The sequence below is a fragment of the Podarcis erhardii genome (genome assembly GCF_964252035.2).
Source record: "Podarcis erhardii genome assembly, chromosome: 2".
In the NCBI taxonomy this organism is placed as follows: domain Eukaryota; kingdom Metazoa; phylum Chordata; class Lepidosauria; order Squamata; family Lacertidae; genus Podarcis; species Podarcis erhardii.
Window position 1 is genome coordinate 69,720,218 of NC_138498.1, and position 19,535 is coordinate 69,739,752.

Below are 19,535 nucleotides of genomic sequence, written 5' to 3' on the forward strand. Positions count from 1 at the left end.
CAAGGGCCTTGCTTCTATCTAAGGGGAAATATATTTTTATGACATAGAACTAGAAAGAAAAATAAAGATATGTTTTCCTAGAATCAGATAATTTTGGAGCAGAAAATGAATATGTAACCTATTTGGGTGATGGAATAACAACAACATATAATCTGTAAGTTGCATACTTCTTTGCTTTGACCCACCACCTAAGCAGCAATTTATAAACAGGCAGTGACATTTCGCACAGGAATTCTGCTCCCAACCTCTGCCCCACCTTCCATTCCATTCTGCTCTGCCCCAAGACGACCCATGAGTTGGCAATTGCATGTCAATTGGACACACCTAAAATGTACCTACTTACCTGGGATATATACAGGGAAATTATCCGTCATTTCATTGTTGTTGACTGATCCTTGACTCTAGTAGACCAATAAATGAGCACGGCTCAGTAGATAGCAGATGAGTTGGTTTTAGTTACCCATCCCTGATTTAGACCCATGCCTACCTTAAGTATGATCATTTCTACTTTAACTGCCCCTAACTGATTTTTGTCTCTACTGAAAAACATCCAACAGACGAGGTATTCCCAAACCTCTCTTATTGAGTTCTTAACTTTTCTCAGTTTTGAACATGATGTCAAAAATCTTCCCTCCTTCAACAAAAGTCCATTACTTCCTGTCAGTTGCATTTCTGCTTGAACAGCTATAGAAAAAATGTACATCTATTAGAAAGTGGTTGTCATCTCCAGACTCCACCACCAGCCTTTTCTACTAAGTCTTATTTTCAAAAGCTTTACCCTTTTTCTGCTCTTGATTTTTCTCCCAAGTCCGTACTAAGGTCTGACTTAGTATGGAAGAGAATGAAACAATGATTTTCTGTCATATGGAAGCAATGTTTAAAATTCTGCTAGTTCAAGTTGCCTTTTGGGCATATCAGCATTGCAACATACTTATTTAGGCTATACAGTAGTTCCCTAGAACCATGCAGATTTTTCTAAGTGGAGCAATTATCTAACCAATTTTGTTAATACGACATTGATTTTTCTCTTGTTCATATAATTATGCTTGTCTTAGGCGAATTTTGACTTCTGCTCTTCCATTTCCCAATGTGTTAAGAACATTTAGGGGCAGGATACTGTTTTGGGCTGAGCTAGTAAAGTAACAAGGACACTAAGCCAGCTATAGTCTAACTTCTGTGAGGGAAAGTAAAGCTGTCAGTTTTGCTGGAATCAAAACATTATTTGGCTAGGCTGAGGACCCAGGACAAAGACAAAGGGAGCCCAGAGGCAAGGAAACTGAAAGAAGGATACAGAGTATAGGGAATAGACTTGAGAAAGTTGAAAGTGTGGTGTTTTGAGAAAAAGGGCAGCAACGACACAGAACTGATGCAAGAAGTGAGTCAAAGAGAAGATCAACAGGGGCAATATGCTATGCAGAATGACAGGAGGAGTGCTAGGGAGGACTGTCAAGAAATAAGGCATGTCGAAGTAGTGGTAGAATCTTAACTTTGACGGGGGAATTCTGTCAATGGTGACTTCTACTAGAAAGCAGGGTGGTGAATAGTCATGTGGAATTTATTCTGGCTTTGCATTATCTGAAAAGACTTCAAGAGTGACTATATTATCTAAATTTTGGGCTTCCAGATATTGTTGAAGTCCAGCTCCCATCAGTCCAAGCCAGCACAATGGGAGGGCCACAGGGTAGCCACCTCTGCTCTACTTCATCTAACAGCCTGCCCCTTTAGAATTCTGCAATTCTGCATTTCCTCCAAGCCATGATCAGATATGCGACCATGAGCATCTGCATGATTTTTTTCCAGGTGAGGGGCAAAGTAAATATTCCAAATAAATGAATAGCACCAGAGAAATGGTCTACTATTTCTGGTAGATCTGGTGAAATAGCAGTGGAGAGCCCTTGGGAATCCAGGGGATATGGATCTGGAGGAGGGAACTACCTCCCTAGCAGACACTTTACAATCCATATTTTCCTGATTGCTTAAGAGAAGATATGGTGGGCAATATACCAAATATCTTAACATGATCATGGCATAGTAATTGCACTGGCTAGAAATACCACCACTGTGTTAAAAACAAACAGCATTAGCTCGCCATGATATGTGTGTGTTTTCTCTCCAGACAAATCCATCTTGCTTTCTTTTTGATGATCCATTTTTATCAAGGTGCTCACAAACGGACTGCTTTGTTATTGGCTGTAGTAACATGACAGGTGTTAACCATTCCAGAGACTCCCGGATGGTTCTTACAGCATGCCTAAAACAGAGCAAAGCTGCTGCTGCTGCTGCTGCTGCTGCTGCTTGATGCTGTGTGGGTGGGTTTGGACAGCTACACAGCCATCCTGTTTTATCCCCCTTGCTGTGCTCTCCCCTCTCATTTCGCCTGTTTACACTTTAATATTCTTTTTACAAGCTTCGTCATTTTGCAGTTGCGTAAAAAGGAAGAGCTAGCCCCTGTCAGTGCCCTATATTTGTCACTGGAAAGCTGGTCCTCTTTAACAAACTACGATCGGATAGGCAATTACCCAGCATGGACTCTAAGCTTGCACCTATTCTTCTCGCAACAAAGTTCAGAGAAACCCCTTGACACTTTTACTCCTGGCAGCCAGACTTCTGATTTTGCCTTGATACTTTAGTTCAACTCTCTGTCAAGGTGACATTAACAAAAGGCTTCTTCAAACTCCCTGTGAAACAAGTCAGTTTCAGCTCACTGATGAGTCCTTGCTGGTGGAGTTCTTTTCTAGGGTTGCCATATTTCAAACAGTGAAAATCCGGACAGAAAAGTTGTTGAGCCTTTTTAGTTCTGCCTGAAATCACAAAAAAAGCTGTTTTTGAGTAGTTTTTAGAGAGAGTCGGCAAAAACGGCACTGCCAATATCGGCTGCCATACATCTGGATTTTCCCATACATTTTAGTGATTTCTGCCCAGACAGGAACGTATGCCAATCCTATTCTTTTGTGCTGCACTGGAGTACAGGCCTATCTTAAGAAAAATACAGTCATACCTCGGGTTGAAGTTGCTTCAGGTTGAGCGCTTTTGGGTTGCGCTCCACGGCGACCCGGAAGTAATGCGTCATTTCCAGATTTCGACGCTCGCGCATGCACAGACGCTCAAAATGATGTCACACGCAAGTGCGGAAGCGGCGACCCGCAGACGCGGGTTGCGTTCGCTTCTGGATGCGAACGGGGCTCCGGAATGGATCCCGTTCCTATCCAGAGATACCACTGTACAGTGGAACCTCGAGTTAAGAACTTATTTCATTCCAGAGGTCCCTTCTTAACCTGAAACGGTTCTTAACCTGAGGCGTGCTTTCACTAATGGGGCCTCCAGCTAGCGCTGCTGGCACACAATTTCCGTTCTTATCCTGGGGCAAAGTTCTTAACCTGGAGCAACCACTTCCTGGTTAGCGGAGTTTGTAACCCGAAGCGTTTGTAACCCAAGGTACCACTGTAGGTGGTGAGAAGGAAGCAGCATGGCTGACTTCCCACACAGCAACAAAGCTACCTCCCTGCTGAAACATTACCCCCACCCTCATATTGCTCCTAAACTGGAATTTTCAGGAATATCCTGGAAAAGTTAAAATGAAGTAAGGTCACCAGAGCAAGACAGTCTGAGCATATTACATCAATCCTGGCCTGACTGCACTAGCTGCCCATTAGTTTTTGGGCCCAATTCAAAGTGTCAGTTTTGACCTATAAAGGCTTAAATGACTCAGGACCACAGTACCTCAAGGATTGCCTCTTCCCATATGAACTGCTTCATAAGGTCTGGGGGGTGACAACATGAGAATGGGCCTTTTCTGTGGTGGCTCCCAACTTGTGGAATGCTCTCCCCAGGGAGACTCACCTGGCACCTTCATTACATATCTTTAAGCAACAGGCAAAAACATCTATAACCAGGCCTTTGGCTTTTCTCTGTGTTTGTGGGAAAGAGGTTAGTGGTTTGTTTTTGTTTTATTCTGTATTTTGTGTTCTCATTTTGTATTTTTATGTTGTGGACCACCCTGTCATCTTCAGATGAAGGGCAGTATACAAATTTAATAAATAAAAATAATAAGGCATGGTGTTACTACAAAAGTTGTTTTGTCACTGCTCTCTGCTTATCCGTATCTCGGATGCACCTGAGCTACTGAAATAAATTTGCCTTAATCTCCCCCACTATGCTTGGCTTGTCATAGAGACTTCTTATTTCTTCTTTAATCCTTCATCTGCAGGTTTCATTTTCCCTGATATGACCAAAGATTTTCCTGATAATTTTGTTTTCAGATATCATCAATGTGTGTTTCTCATTTTTTCATTGTTACCCAAGATTCTGTCCTATACAGCAGTACTGGATGTATTAATATTGTGCACATCTAGATTTTAGATAACTGAGTTATGTAGGCTATTTAAGATGATTTCAATGGTCCTTATTTTCTAGTCACTGCACATAAGGTTGTTTTGTAAGAATTCATTAACAGTTTTCAAATCATCTAGCTTGAAACAGTGGTAAATTAATCAGTTCCTTTTGAATGAAAATATATGGAGTTTTTAAGAACAAATCTCTTTCTGCAGTCTTTGGACAAAACATACGCTGCAATTGCTTGTAAGCATAAATTAAACTGCACATCCCTATTTGAAAAAAGCAACACAGATGATGATATTCTGAAAGCTTTTTAACCCAAAGAAAGGGAAACTCTATCCAGAATTCTTCCTGTGAACAGAGGAATACAGCACAGAGATCAAATCAAGCATAACTATTAGTTTTCCTTGTAAGTTTTGCATTAGGAATGACCTTGTAGCAGTGCTGGAGATACTTAATTGATTAAGATTATTTTTGGACTAGCAGTCTTATTAAAAAGGCAGTTGGTTGAATGGTCCCTTGAGTAGTTGATATTCTCGTAGGCGGATGAGCATTATTAAAAGGCTGGGTCAGATTAGAGCAGCCCCACTGCCTTTGTTGATTTCTTTCCTTCTCTGCATTCAATGAAGGTATCTCAAGGCCATTCTCGCCAGCACAGATATAGAGCACTTCTGGATTAAGGGGTTTGCTCCCACTAGAAACAAAATCTTCCCATGAGCAGATCTAAGACCTAATTAAATAGCGTTTTTCATTTTCTGGTTTTATTAAATAAGTATGCTTTTAAAAATCTGAGTCACTGAAAACCGCGCGTGTGTGTTTAGGCCACAAGGATTAATTGGATTCACTGCAGAAGCTCCCTGGACTGCAGCTATCCAATAGAGCAAATCATACATAGGGTCTGTTGAGGCTATCACTATTTCGCTCACTTGTTTTGCACATTTCAAGGGATTTAAATGTCTTTCCTGTATTGTATCTTTCCCAACACCCAAAGAACTATATATTCTCATTGAGAAAATGATATTTCCTCCAAAAAACTCTCCTGATCACTGGAATCTTCATGTAGCCCTTTTTCAGAAGTGGCAAATACCAGTAAGGCAAGCCCTTTCCCTCCAGCTATGAATTGCACACCTCCTTCTAATGCATAGGAGTCCTGCCAGCACAGACCATCTAGCCCAGCAACCTGTCCTCACACTGACCAGCATCCCACCCTCCAAGCATTGCCAGGTACCAACTTTAGTTATTATTATTTTTGCACCAGCTGAGGACTCTCCCCTGCTGTCAGGCCTTCTGAATGAGCCGTTATATAACCCAAAGATACTTGGCTGTTTATTGTTGTGGGCCCAAGATCACATATGATGGGTGCAGGATATAAATTATATAAATAAAAAATAATAAAAAAACTAAATGCCTATGAGAAGCCCACAAGCAGTAAACATGCTGGACCAATGCTAGTGGAAGAAAAATGAAAAGTGTTTTATTCTATGAAATAATATTCTGGAAAGACCAGTAGTCTTGACCTGTTCAAGATTCATCCAATATATTTCATCCAAGAACTTTGAGTTTTGAAGTTCATAGCTTCTGTACTGAAGAAGAGTAAAATAAGTGCATGTAGTTCACGGATGTAGCTGAGAGATTTCAATAGTCTCTCCTCCGTCACAAAAACCTGCGCTCCACTTGGAGCGCTCCACTGCGCTTGCAAATAATATGTAAGATAAGAAGAGCCCTGCTGGTTCTGGCCAAAGGCCTACCTAGTCCAGTATCCTATTCCTACAGTGGCCAACCAGATGCCTATGGGAAGCCCACCAGCAGGGCCTAAGTGCAACTATAATCTCCCTGCTTGCGATTCCTAGCAACTGGTATTCAGAAGCCTACTGTATATGGCCAATATACTGAAATCGTATCCTGGCAAGATGAAGGCACTGCTGGTAGGTGGTTTGGGCATCCAGGAAACTGGCCATTTGCCTGTTCTGGACACTCCCTTAAAAATAGCATGTTCATAGTCTGGGGGTACTCACTGATTCATGTGTCACTAGAGGCTCAAGTGGCTTCAGTAGTGAGGGCTGCTTCCTACCAGCTTAGCTTGGTATGCCAGCTATTGACAGTCCTGGACAGGGATAATCTCACGACTGTGCCACATACACAGCTCACTTGATTACTGCAATGCACTTCATTGGGACTGTCCCTGAGGCTGGTTCAGAAGTTGCGGTTAGTGCAAAATGCTGCTGTTAGTATGCTGTCTGGAGTTAACTGCCATCAATATATGACACCTTTGTTGAAGCAGCTGCGCTGGCTGACCATATGCTTCAATCTAGGCCATGTTCAATGTATTAATTTTATTGATTTATTGTTTATTTATTTATTACAGTTGTATACCACCCTTCATCTGAAGATCACAGGCCAGTTCAAAATACAAAATACAAAACAAGAGCACAAAATACATAATAAAACGAAAACAAGCCAATAACCCCTCTGCCATCAACACATTTAAAATACTATAGAATGTTAATCAGCCAAAGGCCTGATTACAGAGAAACAGTTTTCACCTGGCACCTAAAGATGAAGGCCCCAGGCAAGACTCCCTGGGGAGAGCATTCCGCAAAGGGGGAGCCACCACAGAAAAGGCCTGTTATTGTGTTGCCACCCTCCAGACCTCTTGTGGCTCCAACAATCTGCTGTTTCCTATGCAGACCTTTTTATTTACCCAGTTTCTGAATGTGAATTTTAATTATTGTCCGCTGATCATCTCCTGGAGTTATACTGATATTTTAATTGTATTATTTCTGATGTGTACTTTATACTTATTTCTGGCTTTCTCTGCGCTGCTTTGATATTCTATAATGTAAGTGGGGTATATATATAAAATAAATAGAAAGTCGCCATGTGGAATGGTTGAGGTACAATTCCTATCATCTCCAATTGAAAGGATGATAGCGACAGAGTAGGATGTCACTGCAAGTTGAAGGAGATTGTCCTGAGCTACATGGACCAAAAGGCTGACCCAATGCCAGCTTCCACATCTTCTTTCTTATACTTTGAAAGCTGTACAGATTCAGCTCAACAAGTTGTCCTAATGAAATATGTAAAACTACAGAAGAAAGTCAGTATAAAGGGTTGTATCCAACAAAATCATCCCATTAACACAGAGACTTCTGCCTGTGAAACAGAACTTCCTTTCCCTCTCAGTCTAATTTACTTTACAGGGTAGCACTCTTGAGTTCTCTAAAGGAGGGTGTGATAAATACATAACGAATACGTTAGAGTGAATTCAGCTTAACATCGCTTCACAATCTACATACACTCTACTGAGAAAAGAAACCATTTTTTGTCGATATCAGTAAAAGGCTGATAAAGGGTCTAATCACATATGCACAGATAGCACAAGTTGAAGACAAAAGCAACTCGAGCCTATGAGGCAATCAGTATTGATTAGACAGGCCACTGGGCAGAAAAGTTGCTTCAGATTAGCCTTAACAGATGCTATGGCAAAGCCCACTGCAAGAAGAAGTTTGCAAAATAGCACAGAGGAGTTTGACAACAAAGCATGACTGAGAAACACCAGGGAGACTCAGCCTGCCAGAGATCATCAAAAGCGAGTTGCTGGAGACTTTCCAGCTGCAACTGCTACAAAGCATCCTGGCTCAAGAGGAGGGTGGGAGGCTTGTTCTAAAGATACCTGTCAGGAGGTTGCCAAAGAAAGAGCCCAATGAACTTCTGGTTTCCAAGCCTGCCTTATAAATCTGTGTATCATAGGGAACCACATGTGAGCAGCTGCCAGAAGAATTGAGAATCTACTCCTCTCTAAAACTGTCGTTTATCCAGACTATTACATGCCTTTTACTTTAATGCAACAATGGAATTCAGGACTTGAATTTTGTATTGCATGCCTGGCAAATCTGAGGAAATGTTTCAGGAGTCAGACACATTTTTCACAATTCCCAGGAAAGGTATTTTTTGCAGGAGAGAAAATGAGAAGGCAGGGTTATAGCCTCAGATCTGAAAACAGAGCAAACAGAATAAATCCATTTACTCAACTGGCTGTGAACTGTTTTCACTTAAACAGAACCTAATTGGCTCTTTAATGGCCTCCCTGAGCATATCCTGTACTGTAATATGAGAGATTATGCCACCAGAATTTATTGTTTATAGGTCTGAACGTACAGTCAAGTGAAAGTGCCTATTATTTTTACAGATTCATTTTAAGAGTTATTTTGTTTCTTTATTTTCAAATATATGCACACTGAGATAAAAGATTGTGGCCAACAATAGGTCCTGATCTTGCATGCATTGTAGACTCTCTTGTCATTATTGGTTTTGTCTTTCCTTGCAGATTTCAATATGAAGATCGCAACACAGCACAAATCTGAAGTTAGCTTAGCATATTTGCCGAGATCGGGGTTTAACAAAAAGGAATAATCACTGCTGTATGATGTATTTCTTTAAAGAATTTTCCCAGCAGGGAAGATCTCTAATAAGGATGCAGATGGAACTTTCAATATCATCTGATGTAAAGGTCCCCCCCCCAACCTCTGTTTAGCTTATGTGGGATTTTTTGTATTTGTGTTTGTTTTTGTGGTTTTTGCTTTGTTTTTAGTCTTTGCACATAATAACTATCTGCTTATCAATACTGGCCACTAAAGGAACTAGGCACAAGATCTATAATCAGTAGGGAAGTCAAGATCCCTTGGTATTGTGTAAAATGCTATCCTGGAATTTTAAAAGTACTGGGTGAGGATGTACCGTAAAAACTGCAACTATACAATGGCAAATGAGTTCCTCTGGTGGTCGTTTTGCTGGACTTGGCTTTAGCTTACAAGGATTTGGACCTTCCCTAGAATCAGTAAGCTGTGTGAATAATGCTGCTATCAGCACTTATTTAATAGTAAAAGGTTGTCATTAGGGAATTCTGTGGAATGCCCCCAAGCTTGACATTTGGTTTCTATTAAACATAATTATGTCACACTGGACAGAATGAGACTCCTGTCTGAACAGGGTCATTTGTTAATCTTCTTAAAGTTCAGCTGAACAACACTTAGCCATCACTACAGCATATTTTAAACAAATAGATACCACAACTGGAATAACTTTGGAGTGTCATCCCCAACACCTCAGGCACCTACCATCCTCCTTCAGCAGCTTACAGGGCAAGTTCTCATAACATGGGAACATTTTTAGGGGTCATGTGCACTTCTGTTTTTCTAAACCACCCTGGAAGTTTCCTTAAAGGGTGGCATCTAAAATATTCTAAATAAATAAATAAATATAAAATGTTGTACTTGGAGAACAGGGTATATGGGGAAGCTTTTCTCTACCTCTGGCCACAACCTTTTTTTTACCTATTTATATCTACTGGCCTTTGTTCATCCCTTCCTAAGCTTCCACAGGCATCTGGTTAGACTGTGAGAATATGATGCTGGACTAGATGGGCCACTGGCTTTCTCCAGCAAGCTATTCTTAGATTCAAAGCAGGCTCCTGTAATTAACTGTATACAGAGAATTGAGGACTGCTGGGTGACTGCAGCTGATGCAGAACACATTCACCCTCCTGACAGAGGTGTTTCAAGTCAGCTTTCAGCTACTTTCTGCACAAAATTCAAAGTGGCAATTTTGAGCTATACGAACTAGGATTTGTCCTGTCAAATTACATGAGACACAGATTTCTTCCCCCTATGAGCATGCAGCTATTTTAGTTTAAAGTGTTGTGTTTTGTTTAGTGTTTAAAATATACTGCAAAGAGTCGTGTGTGTGTGTGATAATAAAAAAAAAATACAAACCAAAAAAAGGATATACCATATTGGCCCGAATATAAGCCGCGCATTTTTTTTTCCAAATTCTGATCATTAAAAGTTAAAGTGTGGCTTATATTTGTGACCTTATGCCACCGGCAAAGTGGTGTGGCTCCCCCCCACCCCGTGAGCAGCCTGGGAGCACAGGGCAATGATGCCCATCCCTTCCGTGGCTTCCAAGTCTCCCCCAAGCCACCTAATTTTAAAGGTGCAGCTTATTTGCGGATGCAGCTTATATTCAGGCCAATACAGTAGTGAGAGGAAACTGGGAGTGTGGAGAATTTATTTCCAATGCCAAATGCCTATTCTTTCCAAGTATGACTATATGATTACTTAGAGAAAAATAAATCAAAGCTCTCCTAAAAATACATTAAGCAGAATAGACTATTGTGTCAAAGTCCAGCTACCTAACTCCAGATAGAGAGGTAGAATAAACTCTCCCATAAAAATAAATTAGCAGATTGATTAAATCTGAGGGACCATGATTATGTATGAAGTTGCTCAATAAGGAAGCAATTGTATTGGGGGAGACAGGGCGTTCTGACACCATGGTTTTTGTTTATCTTATCTCCTGTGAAAGCCCATCAAACACCTAACTGCATTCTAATCAAATACAGATGCATATTTCTTTTCTAACTGTAGTTTGGACATCCAAACTCATCCAGTAGTTAGTGACCCTCTCCCCAGGCTGTTATACTCTAATTGTCCCAGCAGCCCACGCCTGATATACCAAGGCCAGTAATCAGTGAGTTCCTTTTTCCGTTTCCTCTTAATTAGTGATCATGATATAATATTCTGTGGTGTTCTTTCATTTTGTTGCCTGTATTTCCAACTTTATTTCAAAATAAAATTTTATGGGGGAGGGGAAAGAAAATGCACTGGTATACAAATAGAATTCAAGTCAGAAATTGCATTGTTTGTTCTTGAATACTCACCTCTCCATCACTGTCAGATATGACAATGCATGCATCCACAACCATGGCATTTGACAATTCCCTTGACTTTTCTCCCTCATCCTGGCTCTGGGAATCAGGCCCATCTGAAGTTTTCCGCTTTTTCTTTGGCATCCTTTCCACTGGAACAAACAGAAATATTTATTTGTCCGACTGATCCTGGTTCAGTTTCCCCTCCTAATTGATTACTTGGAGGTAGAGCACCCTAGGCAATCCATTCTTGTCTCATAGGTGTGGAGACCTGAGACTTATTCAGAGGCACATTCATAAATCCCCACTCACCCAATTAAGACTACCTTATATAGCTGATTAAATCAGGAAGAAGCTAGAAAACACCGACTAACAGCAGGTTCCAAAGCAATGAATAGCAGCTACAAAAACACATTTCCAACTTGCCCAAAGTTATTCATGCAACATCAGAAAACATCAGCCTGCCATCCCAAACCCCTATTAGCCTAAACCTGGCTCCACTGCTGATGCAGGAAAAACTGAGAAAGGGACAGCGAATCGTGCTAGACTCAGCACTACAGAAGGGGGAAACCAAAGCATCAGAAGCAGTTGCCAGCTTTCATATTCAATTAGGCACGGGAAAGGAGCTGCATTTTTCAAGTAATATGCTCACAGAGCAACAGCTTGGAAGTGTACTGTAGGAATAAGACAAAGGTCAGAAGAACGGCAAAAAGACTAAATGAAAACGAGAGAGAAAAGTCAAGGACACTTGGCTCTCCTTTTATAGCCTAAGTCACCCACTGAACAGCATGCTCATAGTGCCCTCTGCTGGGACAAACCATGGCTACCTGTTCCAGAAAGGGCATTCTGCAGCTAGAGGGGGAAAACTGCTGAAAAGCCAGAAATGCTAAGAGTTATGAGAAACAGAGGGGAGGGCAGGTGCAAGTGCAATTAGAGCTGGCGCTTCCGGCAAAGTCCTTCATTGCCACCCTATACATAGCAAGAGAGCTACATAACAAGCTTTAACAGTGAAAGCACAGCCAGAAAAGCTGATTAGGGCTCTTCGCCAACTGAGAGATGCAGCAACACCGCAAATCCTCCCCATCCCCACCCCCGCACTATGTTCTCCAAAGCTTTTCTGGCTATGGGCTCAGCATCCTAAGTGATAACAACACAAACAGGAAACCAAAAGAATGCGTAGAGAAAAAATCAAGGTCCCACTGCATGAAAGCTATCATGGTAGGAGTAACTTTCTGGGTTATCTTACAACCAGCAGAGATATTTGCATGATGATGGTCAAGAGCCATACTGGTTAGGTTTGGTTCGCAAAGGGCTGCCCTGGTAGGGCGTGTTGAATTTTTCAACTTTCAAATTCCAAAAATGAGGGGTGCTAAAAAGTTGTAGCATCACTTGGGAATTTAAATGATATTTTGGTTAAATTAATGTAATTTAGTTTTGCTTGGTATATAGCTCCATAGAAAATAATGACCTTTTAACATTTTTGTGGAATTTCCAATAATTTTAAAATTGTCATATTAAAAAACAAATGGGAATCTTTTAAAAAAATTGCATTTAAATCATTAAAAATGATTGGATCACATTAGTCAGGCTTGCCAGATCTGCCTGGGTATAAGAGAAAAGTCAAAAAGCAAGTGGCAAGAAGATGAGAGAATAAGTCTTGCTGAATATAAGCAGAGAAGTAAGCAGGATGCTTCAATGCCATCAAATGAAATTATTTTCTCTGCTGATTAAAATGAAGAACAAATAGCTGATGCCCAAGATGGAAATGATGGAAGTTATTAATTGACATTAGGAAAACCAAGTATACCGTCCACTTCTAATACTTCAAAAAAATAACATTTTAATTAGAAAAATGTATACAACACATTTGAAATATATAATGTTGCTATGCATAGCATTAGATGGGGTGCTGGCCTACATGCAACAGCTGCCATCACCACTGCTGCCTTTGTGGATGCTGGCTTGATCACTGAAGAACACAAAGGACTTGTAATTGATCACAATAAAGTCAAGAGGGACCAAGAAAAAGTAACAAAATCCCTGGATCAGGAATTTGATTATCTGTGTCAGAAGGATGAAACTGACTACATCTTTTTAGACGTCCGCGAAGATACAACTAAAGATATGCTGAAAGAAGACAATTCAGATCAGCAGTTCCTCAGCATCATCACAGAACAGCATTATTCTGTGTGCAGTGAGCCAGGTGGAAGGTATCTCTACCACTTCACTCCAGAGAAAGGTTCAAATAGGGCGAAACCAGCTGACATTATTGCTAATTAAACTGTAGATTTCATGAAGAAGGGCATTGATAAGAGCCTGCAGGCCATTGGAGGTGATTCTACAAATGCTAACACTGGCTGGGTGGGGGATACCATGCACTGGGTAGAGGTCAAACCAGGTTGTAAGCTGCTCTGGTTGGTTTGTGTCCACACCCCTGTGACACTTGATCACAGCATTTGATGGGGAGACCTTATCTAACAGCAAGTGGACAGGTAGCAGTGGCAAGATGCTAGACACTGCTGCAGAACTTGAATTTGATCCTTCATTCACCCAACTCTCAATTGGAGAGCCTCTTATTTCACTGAGTGACAATGTTGTTAAGGATCTGTCTACTGATTAAGTGTACGGGTATCAGATCACACAGGCCATAAGGACAGAAAAACATCCCACAGATCTGGCTCTTCTAGACATTGGTCCAGTGAACTATTCAAGGTGGTAACAGCAGCAAACAGGCTTCATTACATATGGGTTTCAAAAAAGACTTAAAGGCAAAACCCTCAACAATTTAAGACTGAGAGTGCAATACATTGTTTGTGTATACTACCCCTGTTGGTTCAACATCACAGTAAAACACTATTGGGTGGAAGGCGCACGCTGCATCTTGTTTCAGCTACAAAAGGCGGCTGTAGTAGATGCTGTTTTGCCAACCACTTAGTGCTCAGCATGGTATGCATTCAGCGAAATGATAATCCAGACACTCTTGTGCTCAGATGACAGTGAAGAGAGGAGAGCTGGTGTCCAAAAGATTGTTGACTTAAGGGGCGGAGATGATGACATACTGGGAGGCATTTCTGTACGTCCAAGGAAGACATATTGCATCAACCCCTGTGCTTTGTTCCTGTTGGAGCTGATAGCTGACTGGGTATATGAACCTCCTTTGACATGTAAACTTACTACAGCCAAAGTATAGAAGTCCACTGACAAGCCCATGCAAGTTCCGTAGTGGCCCTGCCATGTTCAATCTATACAGAGGTGTGTGAAACAAGTCACAGAGCCAGTAAGCAGGGTGTATACACAAGAAAAGTGTGAGGGATACATCAGTGGCGAAGAAGCAAATTAGCGGCTGATGTCAAAGAACGAATCAAAGTAAGACTTGATTAAACTTCCTGTTTACATTTCTTATTAACTGATGATGTCATTACTTTTTCTTTTTTAAATGTATTGTTATTAAAGATTTTCTTGATTTACAAAAGTATGTGCAATATCTCTCTCTCATATTTTTCCCCTGTAACATTTTTTCCATGTAACCATGCGGAGTTGGGTTTGGGGAATCCAGATTGGGAGGGTTTGGAATAGGTAGGTTTTGGGAGGGTGATCATTTTGATCGTGGCTATTTTGTCTGAGAGAGTGAAATTCTTGTTGTTCCATCTCTTTAGGTCTTTGTTTATTTGGTGCCACAGGGGCTTGTAGTTGTGGAGGTATAATTTATTGAGGTTTCTGGTTATTTGTACCCCTAGGTATCTGAACTTAGTGTGGCAAAGTTTTATCTTGGTGATATTAGTGAGTTCTTTTTGGGTGGGAGGAGGGGTGTTGAAGCACATAGCTTCTGACTCTGCAAAGTTTACTTGTAGGCCCAACACCATTGCAAATGCGTTGAGTTCTCTGATTAGGTAGGTTGCTGTGTTTATGGGGGTCTGGTGTTGTGACCATTAGGTCATCTGCAAAGAGCCCTAATTTATAGGTTCTGACTTTTATTTCCACTCCCTTGATGTCTGAGGCTGCTCGGATTCGGATTGCTAAGGGTTCCAGAGCCAGGATAAATAAGAAGGGAGATAGTGGGCATCCTTGTTTTGTGCCTCTGGATTGCTAGAGTGTTACATATTGTTAGTTCTGCATTTTGCTGAGGCTTGGGAGTACCTATATTTGTTTGAGGATTTGTAGGAAGTTGGGGTCAAATTTCATGCTAGTTAGTACTGCTAATAGGTATTTCCATTCTAAGCAATCAAAAGCTTTGAGGATGTCTAGGGACATAATTGTCAGTGGGAGTTTAGTTGCCTTGCTGTGTTTGATCAGGTTCAGTAATATTGTGACCAGGGACAAAGCCAGTCTGGTCTGGGGCTATTAACCTGCACAAGATTTTTAGGCGGTTGGCCAAGATTGTTGTGAATATCTTGTAGTCTTGGTTTATTAATGAGAGTGGGCGATATGATTCTACTTTGAGGCTGTCTTTCAGTGGTTTTGGGATGGTAACTATTTTGGAGTGGGTCCAGGTTTTGGGGATGGGCCCCCCTTTCATGATGTCATTGAATAGGCGGGTCATGTAGGTCATCAGGGGTTCTTTGAATTTCCTATAGAATTCTGCTGTGAAGCCTTCTGGGCCTGGGGCTTTGTGTGCTTTCAAGTTTTTGTTGCTCTGGCTCTGAGGTCCCTCCAGCCTCGGAGCTCCACGGGGTTGTTGGGTGGGAAGGGAGGCTGTGGCTCCCTTGGTAGGTGCACCAGACACCGCGGTTTCCCTCTGGCGTCGCTGCTGGCAGCAGTGGAGGCCAGCCTGGGCTTTTTCTGAATTCGGATCAAAGCTGGTTCAGATCAAACCTTGTGTATACCACTTCCAAAATCAATGGTGGGAGTGTATTGGATGCAGAATAAACGGGAGTGTCTGATGTCTGATTACTTTCTAACATTGTCTTATGATTACAAGGTAATGTTGCATGCTTAAAAGGATATGTTTTATGCAGAGAAACAAAAATTTTTATAGCACTTCCTGACATTTTTGGAAGGCAAAATTAAAGTTCTTTGGCTTTCCAAGAGCAGTTTATGTGCTTTCTAATCAAACATAATTTACCAAGCTAAATGTTACTCAATCAAAAAATAAGAAGAATTTAAATTCATTAAAAACATATTTTAAAGACCCCTCACTGAAGAAATTTGCGAAAGTTAAGTTTCACCTCCTAAAATGACACACCCTACTGCACTGGCCGAGGGGGGCTTTGTGCACCTCACCATATATCTAATGCAGATGTTACCATGACAGTCTTCTCCCATAAAAACAGCTACCCCAGTACAGGTGTTGGTCTTTTCTCAACCATCTTCCTGGATGTATCCCTATAACTCTACATCATAAAATGCAATGAGAACCACTAAGAATTAAACCAATTCCAAACTGCATAGCTCTGCTTTTCATTTCCTGATCATGCTACAATGCAATGAAATGTTGGAAATTGCTTTTATATGAGAGAATGTAGCAATAATGCAAATGGTGCTTTACCGCATACGTAGAAATGAAAGCAGCCAGGGCAGGAGCCTACAGTCTAAAACGGGGGGTTAACCTGTGGTCCTCTAGATGTTGTTGGACTCCTGCCTCTCATCAGTCTCAACCAGCATGGTCAATGGTTAAGGATTATGGGAGCTGTAGTCCATAGACCTCTGTGGCTACCACCTCTGAACTAAAGCTCAACAATGGAAGAGAATGGATAGGAGGGGCAAGGGCAATAAGAGCTGAAGTTGAGCAAGGGCAGTAACACACATTTAAGGATGACTGGACAGATAATCAAGAACTATATGGAGGAAGGATTTGGAAGAAGAGAGAGGTAGAACCAGAAGATTGTTCTGGGGGGCGGGGAATCCATGAACAAGGGACAGCAAGGAGAAACACAGAGTTATTTGAGAGAACAAGATACCTTCAGGCAGCAGTGAAAAAAAGGAATAGCTGTACTAGTTCTGTCTGAGCTATTGCTTTAGCAATCAGGTTATTAACAGAAAGAAATAGGATAGAGATTTGACATTAGGAAAAGAGGATTAATGGAGCAGACTCATGTACTCTACTGGGTTCAGAACCAGTGCTGTCTGCACTGGGTGATGCAGCTCTCTATCCTTTTCTCTGAAATTGTGAGAGGAATTTAGCAGAGCCTTTCAGTTTACCAGATGAAACAATTCCCTTTCTCCTTCTCCTTCTCCCACAGGCTCCAGACTAGGGCTGTGCAGCTGAATACCAGTATTGAAATAACATTGTGATAAGTGTTTCAACAAGGCAATATACTAGTGAACAAAAGGCTGAGACTTGACAGCTTCCCAGGGGGATAGCTCAGCTGAACCAATACTTTACAGATACTTTGCAGATAGTGTGCTGGCTTTGTTTGCTCTCTCCCTCCTCCCTCTTAACTGATAAGAAATGAGGATAAGCCCTCACATAAACCAGCAAACTCTTTCAGCTTCACCTTTATGTTTCTTGCTACTTTCCTCAGCATGAAGACAGTCACCTGTCTCCCTGCTTTGTTGTCCTCCCCTCCCTGATAGAAGCTCTCCGCTGCAGCCAACTTTAAACCCCACCTCTTTCAGCAGAACTTTCTGCTCTCACCCCAAAAACTTTCAGAGCTCAGCTAATTATGCAGAGCGGGCTAACAATCCAGGAGCAAGCTAGACAATCAAAGATCCAGCGGCAAAGTAAACAAAGAACTAAAAAGTGCTGCAGATATATATTGCGATATAGACTGCCCCACAGCCAGTATCAGGCTCTGCATAGAAAGGAAAGGAGGGGAAAGACCTGGTGCACTAGCAGAAGTCTCTGTGCAGGCTTCTGTTAGCATGACTTCTAATCCTGCCCTCTATGTTTGTTTGTAAATACAAAGACCCACTCCAATGCTCTCACTTTGATGGGAAAACAACCACTGCCACTCTGAAATTTCCATTGCTTACAGAAAGGGAAGCAAAAACACTCAAATATTTACAAGATACACACTTTGGAGCAATAGGCAAATGCAATACAAAAGACAATTCAGAAAGATTTGGTTGTGTTATTATTTCATATTCAATAAATCAGATCATGTATCTTAGTATGCCTGTGAAATACATGGAAGCAGATTGGGGAAGAGCATTTGCAAGCCTGCCAAAAAAACAACATTCACACCAGCACTCAACTTGCTCAGATTGTGCAGTATATCATCTGCCTGACAGAACACATTCAATATGGGATTGCTATGAAGCACAAAACACAGGTAGGATGACACACTTATCCCTAACATTTTAAGAGAAGCAACACTATACATGTGTGCTCAGAAAAAGTCCCATTGACTTAAATGTGGCTTACTTCCGAGTAAGAGGGTTTAGGATTGCATACTCAACCACACAACTGTCACTGGTGCTCTGAAGCCAACAGGGCTGATGTCCCTGCAAACATAAATTAAAGAAACCAATTCAAGTCAGGAAGCATTGAAATTTTTGTTTTGCTTTCATGCCTCCATCTTACTCTCTCCCTGGGAGTCTGCTGTTAACTAATTCTGCAAGTTAGCTCACAGGCTGGTTTTCCAATCATCTGGGTTCCCAACCCCATTTCTGGATGCTTAAGAACATTTCTTTCTTTAAGCTCAGACAGTAAAGGTGACCCATTAATAAGCAAGCCCACATGTGTTTCAATTCAGAACTTGCACTTTTCAGGGGCATCCTTGAAAATTCCCCATTTATGATTATTTGCCATTTTCTTTCATCATCATCTATCACTTTGATGAATCAGAAAACAATTACCAGCAGGATAATTCACAATCTTGACATTGCAGCCACTAGACCTGCCAAGCTGTGACAGCTTAAAATGCTCAAAAATAAGGCCAAAAATGAATGACTCTCATCCCCAAATGAGTTAGAGAGGTTCAAGCTACAGACGGCTGTTTGTAAGCTGCTATCCCAAATTTAGGTATAAGGAAAAAAATTATGAGAATCGACACTATGGACTCAAAATTTGTGATTAAACACAATACATAGTGCTCTCCTTTAAAAATTCTGTTCCCAACAGTTTACCATGTTTTCTGAAAACTAACAAATTTACAACAGCCCCAACAGATTGGGTTTATTGTACCCACTGTTCAGAAAACTCCTAAAGGGGACCTGCACTGCAGGAGCCTGGACTAAATTACCCTTGGAGTCCCTTCCAACTCAACAATTCTATGAATTTATGACCTGGGTAGCAAGATGAAAGGAATACATAATGTTACAATTTTTTTCAGAAAGGATATACACTATTGCACTCTGAATCTCTGCTGATGGCTCAAGATTAATAAGACTCTTACAAGAGCCAATTGCAGATCCTTGTGTGTGTGTGACTTTTGTCTGCATCAAAGGCAAGAGGAAGAACCAGAGGGTGTACCATAAGGTTGACCCAAATCTGGTAAAATTGAATGGATCAATTTTTAGATGCACTCAGCAGTTAGAAGGAAAGATGAATTCAGCCTAGTCTCCCAAATGTGGAACAGATCTGTAGAGTTCACGTCGGTGGTTGCAAGCACAG

General features: G+C 41.2%; 1 protein-coding gene across 3 annotated transcripts in view; it reads right to left on the reverse strand.

The window, feature by feature from the left end:
* Positions 1-19,535, reverse strand: part of UIMC1 (ubiquitin interaction motif containing 1) — an 85,771-nt gene that overhangs the window by 62,234 nt on the left and 4,002 nt on the right. The window contains exons 1-2 of one of the 3 annotated variants that reach the window (XM_081850205.1): positions 18,345-18,413; positions 11,054-11,193 (exon numbers count right to left, since the gene is read on the reverse strand). In XM_081850205.1, the coding sequence (XP_081706331.1) occupies positions 11,054-11,193; position 18,345 (141 nt within the window). In that variant the 5' untranslated portion in view covers positions 18,346-18,413. Of the gene's footprint in view, positions 1-11,053; positions 11,194-18,344; positions 18,414-19,535 lie in introns of those variants that run through there. The other 2 variants (XM_081850204.1, XM_081850206.1) reach the window with 2 other exon arrangements.